The sequence below is a fragment of the Mytilus galloprovincialis genome, chromosome 12, assembly GCF_965363235.1.
Source record: "Mytilus galloprovincialis chromosome 12, xbMytGall1.hap1.1, whole genome shotgun sequence".
Taxonomy (NCBI): domain Eukaryota; kingdom Metazoa; phylum Mollusca; class Bivalvia; order Mytilida; family Mytilidae; genus Mytilus; species Mytilus galloprovincialis.
Window position 1 is genome coordinate 4,282,015 of NC_134849.1, and position 15,226 is coordinate 4,297,240.

The window sequence follows — 15,226 nt, forward strand, 5'->3', positions numbered from 1 at the left end:
TTGGACTACACTGGGGTGGGTATGTATGTTACACAAAAATAGACAGAACAAAAACAAACCAATTAATTCGATACTTAGAAGGCAACTTTCTACAGTTAGATAATAAAATTATATTAACCCATAAAAGGTTTCATCCTCTTCTTTTCTAATAGTTGTCTCGGTGGCCTAGTGGTCAAATAGGTCTAATACTGTAATCACTAGCCAGTCAACACTGAGTTTGTGAGTTCAAACAATACTTCTATTTTATTACAAAACGCTCATCACTCAAAAGCATTATCTTTCCGTTTATAAAATTGAAAAAGGAAATGGGAAATGTGTCAAAGCGACAACAGCCGAGAAACTCCCGCACCCGTAGGCGTCCTTCAGTTGGCCCATTAAAAATATGTATACTAGTACAGTGATACTGAACGTCATACTAAACACCGAGTTATACACAAGAAACTAAAATTAAGAAACATACAAGACTAACAAAGGCCAGAGGATCCTGACTTGGGACAGGCGCAAAATTAAACATGTTTATGAGATCTCAGCTCTCCCCCTATACCTCTAGCCAATGTAGAAAAGTAAACGCATAACAATACTCACATTAAAATTAATTTCAAAAGAAGTCCGAGTCAGTCAAATACTGCTCATAGATCAGTACTACTGATTATTTACTCCTCCTAACTTATAACAGGACAAAAAAAATTGAGGTGTATAAGCCCCCCTTTTTTACCTGGGCCACTTCATGTCAGTTGATGTTGATGATTGATAGAGAAGATTTTATCATCGCGATGATTATTTTGTTTGCTGTTTTACAATTACTTGATTTATTATATGATATTCGATACATCATTTGTGATTTAACATAATTTTTAACAAAGGTATTGTATAGCGTGTTTTAATTAGTCGAACATATATATGGAAATAATTTTTTTCAATATAGACTTTAAAAGTCACATATAATTCAAAATTTTGAAGGTGTGTTTCATAATAATACAAATATCGTTCGTCCCTCTGTTAGATACTGCTGACCGTGGAATAAAACACCAATCAATTCAATAATCAATCAATGTTAAAATGCAAATAGTATTAACATAATCATTTCATGATAGTTCAAACAGCTTTTTCCTGAGTTCGTACAACAATGTAGACACAATGTTCTAATTTCAAACATGTGTTCTTCATCTTTTTAACGCATTTTGAAATAACCACAAACATTAAAAGTTGTGCTTGTTTAAGATAGTGACAAACACCATCTTTAAGATCATACAAAGAAAAAATAAGCGTATCATACATTGACATATTCAGCTATCAATGTCCAAATTGTTTTATGTTATGTAGTGTGGTTTAGTGACCTTCTCATCATTAGACTGAACTTTATTATTTATTTTTGCATAATTTGTCAATGTATTTCGCAGGTAACATCCCATTACGTATGATGTATAATCACATATACGTGACAGTGTTGCATAAGTGATTTAGACATCCCCTATTGTTCTGTGTGTGTTTTTACATTAATTTCAATTCATGTTTGTTAACATGATCATAAAGACGATGAGTCGTTCTTCAATATTTTTTGTGTTGTTATTTCCTTTACTGTTTGTTTTAGGTAAGTGGATTATTTATATTTATATAAAAAAAAACCTATAAAAATAAACATAACAATGTTTGTGTATAAATCAACAAAGTGGACACCAAGAGATAAAAAACTTAAATAATGAATAATTGTTTTGTTGTAGATCACCTATTTACATCTATAAACTAGCATCATTTATATGATATATTTTTGTGTTTAATTTTAAATCTTGCAAACTGATAGTTTGACGGAAAATAGTTGACTTTTACAAAAATTAGAGTATTTGATTTTTCAAAACCTTAACCGATTCATACTTTCCATTAGCAGTTGGTAAATATGTAATCATTTTATTGCTCTTATTTTGGAACAAATAAAAAATGTCGCACAATGAAATGTAATAGTTTCCCCTTCATTTTCAACTGTGAGAAAAAAGTAAAATCACAAAAATTTTAGAGACTGAGGATAAGGCGGTCATGCCAAAAAATATTCGACATTTTGAATTCGACAACGTTTTTATTTTTCTTTTAACAGTTGTAGACAGTAATTTGTTAAATATTCATAACGATTCAGAAGACTCGCGTTTTAAAATTGTCTGAAAGAAGTTTCCTACCGACACTAGTTATGTGATATATAGTTTACCTATGCAATGTCACACAAAACCTTTCAAACCAAATTGCAAACGCATTATATAGTATATGTATTGACCAACTAGGCACCAATTAAAGCAGACAATTTAATACATTTTGATTGAAACAGCAATGCTACATCAATCATAATTTACATTAGAAAAAGCCTGTACAAAGTCAGGAATATGTTAGTTATTGTCCATTCGTTTGATGTGTTTGAGCTATGGATTTCGTCATTTGGTTATGGACTTTCGGTTTTGAATTTTTCTCGGAGTTAAATATTTTTTTGATTTGACTGTTGACGCAGCAAATATAAACAATGAAGTAATATATATAATTATACACCAACACCATATATGTTAAGCCATGCTCTATTGGGGAAGTAACAGCAATTAATTGGTATATCCTTGTTTAAACTTCATGTGGTGAACAAATCTCTACAGTGACGTACATTCTGTAAGTGTTTGGGATTCTTAGTATCATTTTTTATCTTTCTCTATTTAACATAAACTCGTCTAGATATCAGACGTACACTTATGTACACTAGACACGCGTTTCGTGTACAAAAGACTTATATCCAACGCTTAATTCCAAAAGTAAAAAAAAAAATTCAACATTGAGGACCCTTTATTCTAAAATATGTTAGCCAAATACAGTTAAAGAAATGTAATCCTTTGGTAGAAAAGCCTTAGGTTTTTGAAAAATCTGAGTTAAAAAACAGTACATTTACAATTACGTCCTTACGAGTGATAATTTATAAGTATAACTAGTACTACCGATATTTTTTATCGATGTAATTGATGTATAAAAACCGACTTACAAACTTCGCTAACCTGTCGTTCGCACTTTAATAAATTGTACCTGGATCGGACATACCAATATACTCCACATGTTGGTCCGTTTTATTTGGTGCTGACAGGAACATTATCAGGCAGATCAGTGGTTATTACATTACAGAACAAAATGATTTCGTATTAAAAATTGACACGCAATTGATGTAAAATATGTATTCATCTGTTTTCATTTGTTTTTCAGTTGATTCACTTTGCAATTTCCCATGCGCTGTCCGAGAGAAACAGACATTCACAAGTCAATTCGGAACGTTTAAGTTTTGTCGCTATAATTCATCCTATCTGATCAGAAGTCGTGGAAGCAAACAGGAAAGGCAAGAATGTTACATGAGAAGCGGACCATTCACTGTCTTGAGGTATTTATCGATTTTAAAATAATCTCCCTCCAAAAACATCCTTAGTACATAAAGGTGAAATGAAAGAACAGAGAGCAAGCAAACAAATTGGTGAGCTATGGTAAATCGAAAACGTGATAATGTGTGACTGATACAAAGATATACGAAAACAGTGATCTAAACAAGTAAACATCATTTTAAAATTATAACATTTAAAATATGGACGCGAGTAACGTCGAATTTATTTGATATAACCCATGTAACCAGTAAGGAGCTTAGTAAGGTTCCTCGTAGATAAATAGTAAGGCTAATCATCCCTCATAATAAATAGTTATGGTTGTTTATCATTCTTTACTCTTAAACGAAAATTACCTTAATTATTTCACATCACGTAATTATGCAGAATAATCCAACACCTTTTTACAGGTGGTTTTCATTAATTGAAACAAATAGCTTAATTAGCGACCTTACAGCACTATACAATACATAAGCCTGTTTAATCTTTAATTGGAAAACTTATAACACGTAATTTCTTTTTTGCATGGTCGACATTAATCAGTGCGGCGTAATTACTGTTAAATAAAGTCAAGGATGAATATTTTTTGATATAACGTGAATCACACAATTACTGTTGATGTTCATGCAGATTTGTCTTCTCTATAAAAAACATACACTGTAAATACGAAAAAATGTTATACATGTTATTTATGTATTATTGTCATTTGGTTTATTTTCTTTGATTACATCTTCTGATATCAGACTCGGACTTCTGTTGAACTGAATTTGAATGTCCGCATTGTTATGCGTTTACTTTTCTACATTGGCTAGAGGCATAGAGGGGTTTAGACCTTATAAACATGTTTAACCCCGCCGCATTTATTTGTGCATGTCCCAAGTGAGGAGCCTCTGGCTTTTGTTTTTCTTGTATTGTATTATTTTTAATTTTAGTGTCTTGTATACAATTTTGAGTTAAGTATGGCGTTCATTATAACTGAACTAGTATATATATTTGTTAAGGGGCCAGCTGAAGGACACCTCTGGGTGTGGGAATTTCTCGCTGCATTGCAGACCTGTAGGTGACCCTCTGCTGCTGTCTGTTCTGTGCTCGCATTGTTGTCTCTTTGACACACTCCCCATTTCCATTCTCAATTTTATACAATGATTTCAAATCGATTGCAACTTAAAAAGTCAATTGCACAATAAGTCCGGACATTGTAATTTGAAACCAAATCCTCCAAAATGGAAAAAAAATGTTAATGATTCACTTCCGGCATTCAGTTTTTCTAATGTCAAATAGTCACAAATACATCATAAAAAGACACCAATTGAACATTATTCTTTGTTGGTACTCATTTAGTAGGGTTTTTGGTATGAATAATTAGATATTATCTCCTGCAAACATTTACTATTACATAACATTATGCTAACTGAGTGATATCAACCCACCATTTTTTTCTTAAAAAATGTCCTGTACTAAGTCAGGGAAATGGCCATTGTTATATCATAGTTCGTTTCTGTGCGTGTAACATTTTTACGTTGTGTTTCCTGTGTGTCGTTTGTTTTCTCCAATATTTGGGTGTGAATTCACATTACTATAAGACGTGTCACGGTACTTTTCTATCCCAAATTCATGTATTTGGTTTTGATGTTATATTGTTTATTCTCATCGGATTTTATCTAATGCTAAGTCCGTTGCTGTGTGTGTTACATTTTAATGTTGTGTCGTTGTTCTCCTCTAATATTTAATAAGTTTCCCTCAGTTTTAGTTTGTTACTCCGATTTTGTTTTTTGTCCATAGATTTATGAGTTTTGAACAGCGGTATACTACTGTTGCCTTTATTTATATGTGACTATTGGTAACTATATTTCATCTCCTTGGACGATAAGATATAACAATAACTATCATATGTTTCGTCATCTTTGCAGTTTAATTGACTTTCAAATGAATAAGTATGGCAAATCAAATATTGTTAACTTAATGGTTGTTCTGGATTGATATTTTTAAACTTATACATGGTAAAGTTGTGCTACCGTCTCCAGTGCTTTTACAAAATAATGGTTGTTTGAAATCGTTACATCCTGTTCTTGATCATTCGGTGGTGTGCGTGTCTTTTGTGACTGGCACGAGTAAAGATATATACTGAATTTGCATTTCAGTTTTGAATTGCCATCTGGTATGAAATATGACTAAGACTTGGGTGTGGATGCTTGACATTTTTTTAATTAACGTTCACACAATATGCATTCAAAATTAATAAATCGTAAATTATGATCTACTTTTGATTATTTAATGTGCAATTATTTTGCATACAATGTGAATGATGTCTTTTTAATATTCGCAGATAAACAACAACATAAATGTGTGCATATTAGTATGAAAAAGTAGACCAACAATGAGCATCACATAATTTGATATTGCTATTTATGATTTCAACACACATGTAAATAAAATCTATTATTTTTTTATTTTTTTTTTTAATCTGATCGACCGTTAAATGTCTTTATAATTCGATATTCGGTCCATGCTACGGCTCATCTCTTGATATGGTTTATTAAAATAAATACTATATTATAAAAGTTTAAATAAACCTTCTGAGTGGTGTTCGGAAATGCGTTTTACTGTTATTCTATAACACAGGCTGTTTCTTGTTTGCTTGTTTTATATTTTTGTCATAAAGTCATATGTCTTTCTGTGTCATATGGATTGAGATTGTCCAATTGGTAATTTTTTTTTATCTTTTAATAGAAAAAATGAAAACATAGATCGTCACGACAAGTGTACACGAAGAATGTATCACACTACAAATATGCTTGTGCAACCTGCAAAACAATGTGTGTAGCGATATACGCATGATTTATTACGTACAACTTTAACATTAATTTGAAACATTTGAAAACTATTATATTATAAAAAAGAAAAAAATGCTTCAAAACAAGTTCTTCAATCAACATTCATGTCCTTAAGTTTGTCCTTTTCTTATTATTTATTACCGTTATAATCATTATATACATTTTTTAGATGATTATTATTCTATCTAGAATAATTAGTGTATAAATATAAAACCAAATAAGATGTATGGTTTAATCAAGCAGAAGAAATAACACAACTTACAAGTAAGGTTTAACAGTCACACGGTGTTACGCTCCTTACTCGATTTACGACGTTTGAAGTACAGAAAGCTACTAAGGTTTTGATTACTTTAGGGTTTGAAATTATCTCAAGTGAAATGTATGTGGTGCATACGAAGAATTTATTACGCTGCAAATACGCTTGTTCGAAAAGAAAATTGTTGTGATATACGCCTGATTTATAACATACAACTTTAACATTAAATTCAAAACATATGATTACTATTATATTATAAAATAAATGTTGCTACAAAACAAGTCCTGCAATCAACATTCATGTTTTAACATGTTTAAAGTTTTTCAATTTTTTTATTATTATTTATTACTGTTATAAGCGTTATATATATATATATAGCTACTTATTATTCTATCTATAATAATTACAGTATAAATATCAAACCAAATAAGATGTATGATTTTAATCAAAAAGAAGAAAACACCTTAACAATAACTTTTGACAGTGAATGTTCGTTCTTTATTCGATTTACGACTTCGAATCAACGGTAAACTACTAGTGGCGTGGTTTAATGATTTTTAGGTTAATTTAAGAAAAAAATCCTTGGTTAAACGTTTACTCTATCAAACGCAATCGTGCAACGAACTCGAACGCGGTATATTAATACATCATATCGTGTATTGTACAGACTTTTTATTATTTGCAAGAATTGTGTAAATTTCGATGTAATAATTTACAGATGTGTTCTATTTTAAGCATTCTAATAATAAAACTATAATACTTATAATGAAAATGATTTATCTAATGATAGTGAAGGTAATAACATGTAACGTATAGTGACAATGAATAAATAACAGTCGTTTGTCATTCATTTTATTTAAACTTATTTTATCTTAGTTTGACCAAATTTTTGTCGACGGGCAAACTATAGTCGGATGATATACTCTTCAATGATTATGTTAGATATACGTTTGAACAATGAAATCATTATTAATATGTGTACACTTTTTTCAAAGTGTAATTTTAACACATTGTTTTGTCTTAATATAAGCTGGCCTTCGATGCGAGTCAAAACAACTAAAGCTAGTCCTCCTAAAAAAAAGTAACATACAAAAAATCAAAATGACAGCAATTATTTAAATAAGCACTGTTTGAAGAAATATTCAATTAATACATTGCATTTAATTAATACAATAGAATTAATACAAATAATAGAATTAATACAAATAATGGAATTAATACAAATAATGGAATTAGTACAAATAATAGAATTTATACAAATAATAGAATTAATAAAAATAATAGAATTAATATTAGTTGGATACAAGTTCATTTATATATAGAGAAATATAAACCAAAGAATCGTTGTGTTTACCGTATATAACTAAGTATATTTTAAAACGGATTGTCTTCAAATTTCTACTAATTTCTTCAGCCACAAGTAAAATATGTACTAGTCACATCATATATGTACAGTATTTTCTTTTAGTCGAAATGGCAACCAATATCAATGTGTGAAGGAAGTAGAACTCTCAGGAAAGATCACGTGGGTGTACGAGAGCAAATTTAGTATGTATTGATTTTTTTCTGTCTACATTCACATCTTTATTTTGACGCATGTTTGAGATACTTATTACATATGCTATTGTTGGATGTATTTTGTCTGGATAGAAGCTATACTACAATGTTAATGTCATTCTGGAGTAACTGATATGTATTGTATATCATCATTAACGTAGATTACAGGTTAACAAATTGTCACAATGAAGACGAATAAATTTAAACGGAATTTAATAACAGTTCGATAAATCAAGTCAGTTTGCTTTAATTTGAACCGGTCAAATATAAAAAAGAAGAGTGGTATGATTGCCAATGAAACAACTGTCCACAAGAGACTAAAATGCCACAGACATTAACAACAAGCCCATACCTCATAGTCAGCTGTAAAAGGCCCCGATAAGACAATGTAAAACAATTTTGGAAACTCCCAATAATCGTGTAAAAACGTATTTCGCAAAGGAATTGTGTACATTTAACTGCTTATTATGTTAAACATGTTTAATTGTTTCGTTTATAGATTTTTATTATTCTTACATTTTAATCAACATAATTAGCATTTATTTTTGTGAAATTGATTGTTAAAAAATATTTTTTTGATATTAAAAAAAGTAAAAAAAGAAAAGATAGATCATTCTCAATCATATTGATCCTACTTTTTTTCAACTTTACGCTTTTATGTGTAATCTAACTAAATATTGCTTAGGTGGTCATCTATACTATTAAACGAGAAGACCTAATTTTGGGTGTCGCTTCTCTTCTTTCCACAATAAATTAATCAACACGCCTCTGTGTCCTATAGGTACAGTGCATAGTCGCATTTGTCATCCATTCATTTGATTATTCAGATTGAGTTATTTTGGGAGAAAAACGAGAAAAAGGGCATCCGGATATTGTCCCGTCATTGGACCAAATTTTAAGTCAGATTATACTTCCGGTTTGCGTTTTTCTGTATACTTTGAACATACGAATAAAGTGTATTTTCAGAATTCTATCTGCTATCATTTTCAAGTTTACTATCCATGGTGGTCACAGAGTTTATTAAATAGAGAGGGTCTGTATACTATATCAATGACCACCATGGATCGATTAGAAACTTAGAATTGAAAGTAAATACACTTTATGTATATAGTGAATGTTCATAATATACAGATAAGCGCTAAAATTATTCATGTGCACTTTTGATACCTTTTCTGAAATTCTCCAGTCATTAAATCTTTTACAAAATTTATTGATTACAAAACAAAGAAGATGTGGTATGATTGCCATGTTGACAACTCTCCACAAGAGACCAAAATATCACAGAAATTAACAACTATAGGTCATCGTACGGCCTTCAACAACGAGCAAAGACCATACCGCATACTCAGCTTTAAATGGCACCGAAATGACAATGTAAAACAATTCAAACGAGAAAACTAGCGGCCTTAAATATGTACAAAACATGAACGAAAAACAAATATGTAACACATAAACAAACAGCAACCACTGAAGTACAGGCTCCTTACTTAAATGTTCATAACATACTAAATGTATATTCATATTGAAATTGATAGAAAACCACAAATTGGGAATTTTGGAAATAAAGGAGGAGGGATTAAAAAAAATATTTTCCTGTCCCCAATAACCTATGATTTATGATACTTTTGCTGAAATTCTCCAGTCATTCAATATTTCACAAAATTCTCCCAACAACACTTTACATACTTTAAACTACGCTCTGAATGCCCGCGATTTCGCGGGTGTGTTCTAGTACTTTTTAAAACTGTATTGTTTTAAATGACGTCTAAACTATGATTACTCTTGTCAATTTGTGATTTAAGTCTATTTTTCAAGTTAGGAAAGTTTATACGGATTTAAATAAGTATTTTTCTTATTGTGTGCTGTTACACCAGTGTTGTAGGTTATGGTTTAGTGCTGACAACATTTAATGCTTTTACTTTGTAGGACTGTTCAAAATGTGGAGTGTTGTAGGTCGTGTTTGTTTTTCGTTTACTATTTTTTGTAAACTAGACTATTCTCATTTCAATTGAATTCCATTCATCAGGTTGACATTTTTATAGCTGTTATTCCTTTTCTCCATTGTTGAGGGCCGCACAGAATGGGAGTAACCTTTAATTGAATTTATGTTGTTCAGCTGGACTTTAGTAGATAGTTGTCTCATTAGAACATGTAGAAGTGATACCACATCTTCGTAAGGTTATTTCTAACGATGTTTTAATTGGAAAATCGATCTGCTTCGCCCTCAATTGTTAGTATTGCACCCTTTTCCTGGTCGTTTAATCACATTTTAAGCATGTATTTTTTTTGAGAGAAAAACATATTCTATGATTAGACATAAACATACAACTGACCAAATAGAACAATAAGACACCTTTAACTTTCAATTCATTTATATGTTTTATAATTTATATAACATTGTTAATTGTCATTCTAATTTCATTAAAAGATAACCATACTTACAGAATGAGATGGATAATATGTATATATATATTTAATTATATATTTGTTTGATAGAAACATACAAGTATCCTCCAACTATCTGCGCCATTTGTTCGCCAAAGTATATGAGACCAATAGTTTATGTAGGTTAGTATCTATATAATCTTCTTGTTCTGAATTAAAATACTGTGGATTCATTATTATTCGTTGGATACCAATTTTTGTGGATTTCGTGGGCACAGTCAAACCACGAAATTAAATATTCAACGAATGATATTTTTTCTATAGGTTTGTATTCAGACTTCAGCAAAACCACGAAATTAAATATCCATGAATATACAAGCTTCTCTTAATCCACGAAAATTGGTACCCACGAAAATAAATGAATCCACAGTATTCCTAAATTAATGTCAGGACATTAAGAGTCATGATGAAATCTACGGCAACATATACCGGTAGATAATTATAAGATATTTCTGTATATTTATATTAGAACGTGGATATAGAACAAATAACATGAGCTGATCAGACAATGCTAACAACACAAAAAAAACAGGCAAATACAAACTGAGTATGATATTTAATAGATTCCTAATTATGTTGATAAGGCATATACAAAGGACATAGAACATTTAAATAGATTGATGGTTAATTGATTTTTATTATCCAGAGACACGACAAATGTTATTCAGGACGAGACAATATCATTTTGATAGACATTTGAACTTTTTTTTACTTTATTTTGAATATGAAATATGCAAAAGATTCAGCGATTCAATTGGTTTCTTTTGACTTTTTTTGTTTTGTTTGTTCATCCTCATAATTGTTTTTTACTTTTTCTTCAGCCAAAGGAGTATCACGTAAGTACTGGTTGTGTAATATGAAGTCTTTTTTATGTATAATAACAATTTTTCCTATGATATATTTGCATGCCGATTAATAACAGTGTATTTATGATGGCTATTCGATATATTTGTAGATTTTATTCACAAGGTTATGACAAGTCACTGACCAACAGTGTTCTCATACGGATCATTCTAAATGAAATTATATCAATGATTTACATTTAAAAGCAAAATAGCAAAAATATCAAACTCTGAGGAAAATTTAAAACGAAAAGTCCCTGATCAAATGGCAATATTAAAAACTGAAACACATCAAACCAATGAAGAACAATGAAGATGGGACGAAAGATACCAAAGGAACAGTCAAACTCATTAATCGAAAACAATCTGATAACGCCATTGCTAAAAATGAAAAAGACAAACAGACAAACAGACAAACAATAGTACACATGACACAACTGTCATATTCCTGACTTTATACAGGAATTTTGTTCTATAGAAAATGGTGGATTAAACTTGGTTACAGACATAATAGGTATAAATGTCAAAAATAGGGATACAACAGTGAACATTGGCACCTTTCTGTGTTTGCCAATTCGTAACAAAAAGCGTTTTCAATCGGCAGTTTTTAGTAACTCGGTCTTTGAATGATTTGATTTAAACTTTAAGTTTAAAATTACAACCGGGATAAACGGAAACATATAAAGAACAAATAAGACATGTTAGATAAATGTTTTCCGTTGACAATTCGCCGTTTCAGAATCTAATGCATCCTGGGTAATATTTTCAAAAGTGTACACCACAACGTCCTGATTGGTTAAAAATGTCATAAAAAATGGAAATTTAACCAATGACGTGGCGTTATTTTCATTTTGGGGTACGAACAATGAAATTACCCATGATTCTTTAGATTCTGAAACGGCGAATTGATAAACGAGAGTCGAAACTTGAGACATTTGAATACAGCATCATCTGAAAACTATGCATGAAATTTCAATTACATCGGTGAACTTAATGCTTATCTAACACTGCTACAAATACATACAAAACAGTCGGTAACTAATGTTTCTCAAAATTGTTAAGGTTGGGTTTTTTTTTTTTTTGTTGTTGTTAATTGGTTGGTTTCATGTTTTATTAAATCTCATAACGTGCCAAACTCGTCATTTCATTTGTTTTAATTAGGTTGAAAGTTAAAATTAAGCTTCTAATCTAGTCAAGTTTGACGTATTGCACACTTATTAACAGATTAAATCGTTGATTTGATTGGTTTGGTTGGCCTAGTTATTTCATTGATCGTTTGCATCGTACATAGACGTATATTTCATATTGGTTAAATTATTGCCTAATTTGTCATGTTATACCTAGTGGCAAATATTTAATGAACATATTGTTTTCTAAGATCCAGTTAATACCAACATCCTTCAGAAATGAGCCATCGGGTTTCAAGTTCTACGATTCAATACAATGAGTTGGGTATATAGGAACAAGATTAAAAAATGGATTTACAAAACAATACTATGTTAAAAAGTAGAACATATATAAATATGTGGACGTTAAGAAACTGGTCCGATCTGTCTTTAAATGCAAACGTAAAAGTCAATAAAATACAAAGTTGAACAAGATATTTGCATATCATCGTAGACGTACTGAGATTTCAGAGTATTTTAATATTTTGACTTCCACCAACCTCCTTGATGGGTATTTACGATAGATGGAATTTCACATAGAATGTTAGAGCTAGTTATTGGAATTGAATATCGATACGCGTTTACAAATATGTAGGAAGGTTTTATTAGCTGGTAATGTGTTCCTCCTCGTTCTTTTATACTTATAACGTTCAACTTGTATATTAACAGATTACTTTATCAATCAAACTTTATCATCATAATTCAGTCAATGCATATTTTGTTTTTCAGTGAAATTTGCGAAATGTTGTAAGTATTTTTCGATAGTTCTACTAATTATTCATGTTATATGTGTATACAGTGCGCACAGCTGCTTTCTATTTCGAACTATCTATTAACTTTCATATCTCAAAGACTAGGTTTCATACGTTCAGGATCATAGCATATCGATATACTTATTTTGCGTGCAATATTTGGCCTAATGAAAGTTGTTTTCTTGTAATAATTTTAAGAAACTATAATAACTCTATGTATACATTATAGATTTAATAGATTAAAGCAAACACATGTTTTACAAATTTTTCAAGTAAATGATAATTTTTTAAATATGTGTTGCACAAAATATTGTTTTCAAAATCAAGCTGTTTTACATCGACTTTAATACGTTTATTGTATTGTGTATTTAATTGTTGTTTCTTTTCAATTTGTAGTAAAGCCGCCACGTAAGTACCACAATTGAACACATTAGTTTAATATTGAAGAGATGGTCGACGGATACCAGAGGGACATTTATATATCGAAACAAAACTGACAACGCCATAGCTAAAAAATAAAAAAACAATCAAAAGTACACAAAACACATCATAAAAACTAAAGACTAAATGTATCCTTTAATATTTGTTCAAAACAGAGATATCAATTATATTTCTCGCATTCAACTTGACAAGTTTTTTTTTTCAAAACTAAAGCAAGATCAATCAATTTGATCGGTTCTGAGTTCTCCTGATCATGATCGCCATATATAAAGCTGTTAGACTTAGCTTGGATTTAAGTTTTTACTTTAATCAAACTAAGGTAGTTCTGCAAACTGACGTTAACATAATTTTTTTCTTCCTTCAATTGGAGTCGAACTCTTTCTTCTGTGACATCATGACAAGACCACCTGCATTTTATCTAGTGCCACCTAGGCTATATGAAATACAGTTTTCGTTAGTCGAGGAATGCCTTTTCTTATCGGCTTTATACTGGGCTACAACACAGTACATATGATAGTGACATGTAGGGAGGATAAACCTTTCTGATCAGTTATGTTCTGTTTGTCGTAAAGAAAGATAATATTTCTTACCAGTCGTAATATAAATTCTTTATTTTTTACTAGTATATACATCTAGACTTGTGACATCTTTTTTGACAAACATTCTCCATTTCTAATATATATATATATATATATATATTCATAAGCAACAGGTTGAATTCAACCAATGAATTTTCTTGTTACTAATGTTATATCAGTTTCCTTAATACTTCAATAGTAATGGTTTTATTTTTGATTAATACATTGTCTTTTGCAATTTGTTCAGGATTTACGTCCTCAATGCTATTCAACTTCGTTCTGTATTTGGCCTTCAACCTTTATTTATTCGAGCCTCACTGATTAGTATTTTTGTAAACGAATTACGCAACTGGCACAAGTATAAAAATCGAAATCCTGGAATCTATGATGAGTTTATTTAATCTAGCTTGTTACTGATGTGTTTATTTCTTTACTTTTCTTAACATTAGCAATGGGTTGTAATCGACCAATGAATTGCCCCATTACTGACCGCAGAGATGTTCCATGTCAAGGTTGCGAGAAGTATGACGATGGTCAGTGCTGTGGAGTACCACTACCACCACCACCACCAGTCCAAGCATGGGCTTACGCACACGCCGGTGCTGGATTCAAATAAGACGTAGAGCTCGTAATGTTTGAACAGGTTGAAGAATGGAAGAAATATATCACACAATATATATCACCAATATAGTTCCTTTAAGTGAGATGTGTTACACTGATGGCTTATAATTGTTTCGGTTAGAATTTTAAAATATAATCTTTTAATAAAAATGGTGTCAGAGTAGAAGAAATTCATGTAGTTTTTTTTAATCTTTTAAATATCAAAGATAATGAATGACCTATTATTACTGGTTGGTAAGGAAGGGGGATCAACAACCTGATTTTGAGTACTTAAACGAAACAAGGGTTTAACATTTTTGTTGTTTAACAGAAACAAACCAATGAGGGAAGATAAAGAGTATAAGTTAA

The 15,226-nt window shown here is 30.6% G+C and overlaps 1 protein-coding gene across 1 annotated transcript; it reads left to right on the forward strand.

Annotated features, from left to right (window-relative positions):
• The first annotated feature begins 1,455 nt into the window (after positions 1–1,455).
• On the forward strand, positions 1,456–15,048 carry LOC143054455 (uncharacterized). The gene is made up of 8 exons (XM_076227464.1): positions 1,456–1,591; positions 3,220–3,391; positions 7,945–8,024; positions 10,530–10,601; positions 11,300–11,314; positions 13,216–13,233; positions 13,635–13,646; positions 14,707–15,048. Exons 1-8 carry the CDS (start codon positions 1,510–1,512, stop codon positions 14,871–14,873), a joined length of 618 nt encoding a protein of 205 aa, XP_076083579.1. The 5' UTR covers positions 1,456–1,509; the 3' UTR covers positions 14,874–15,048.
• Positions 15,049–15,226: the final 178 nt, after the last annotated feature.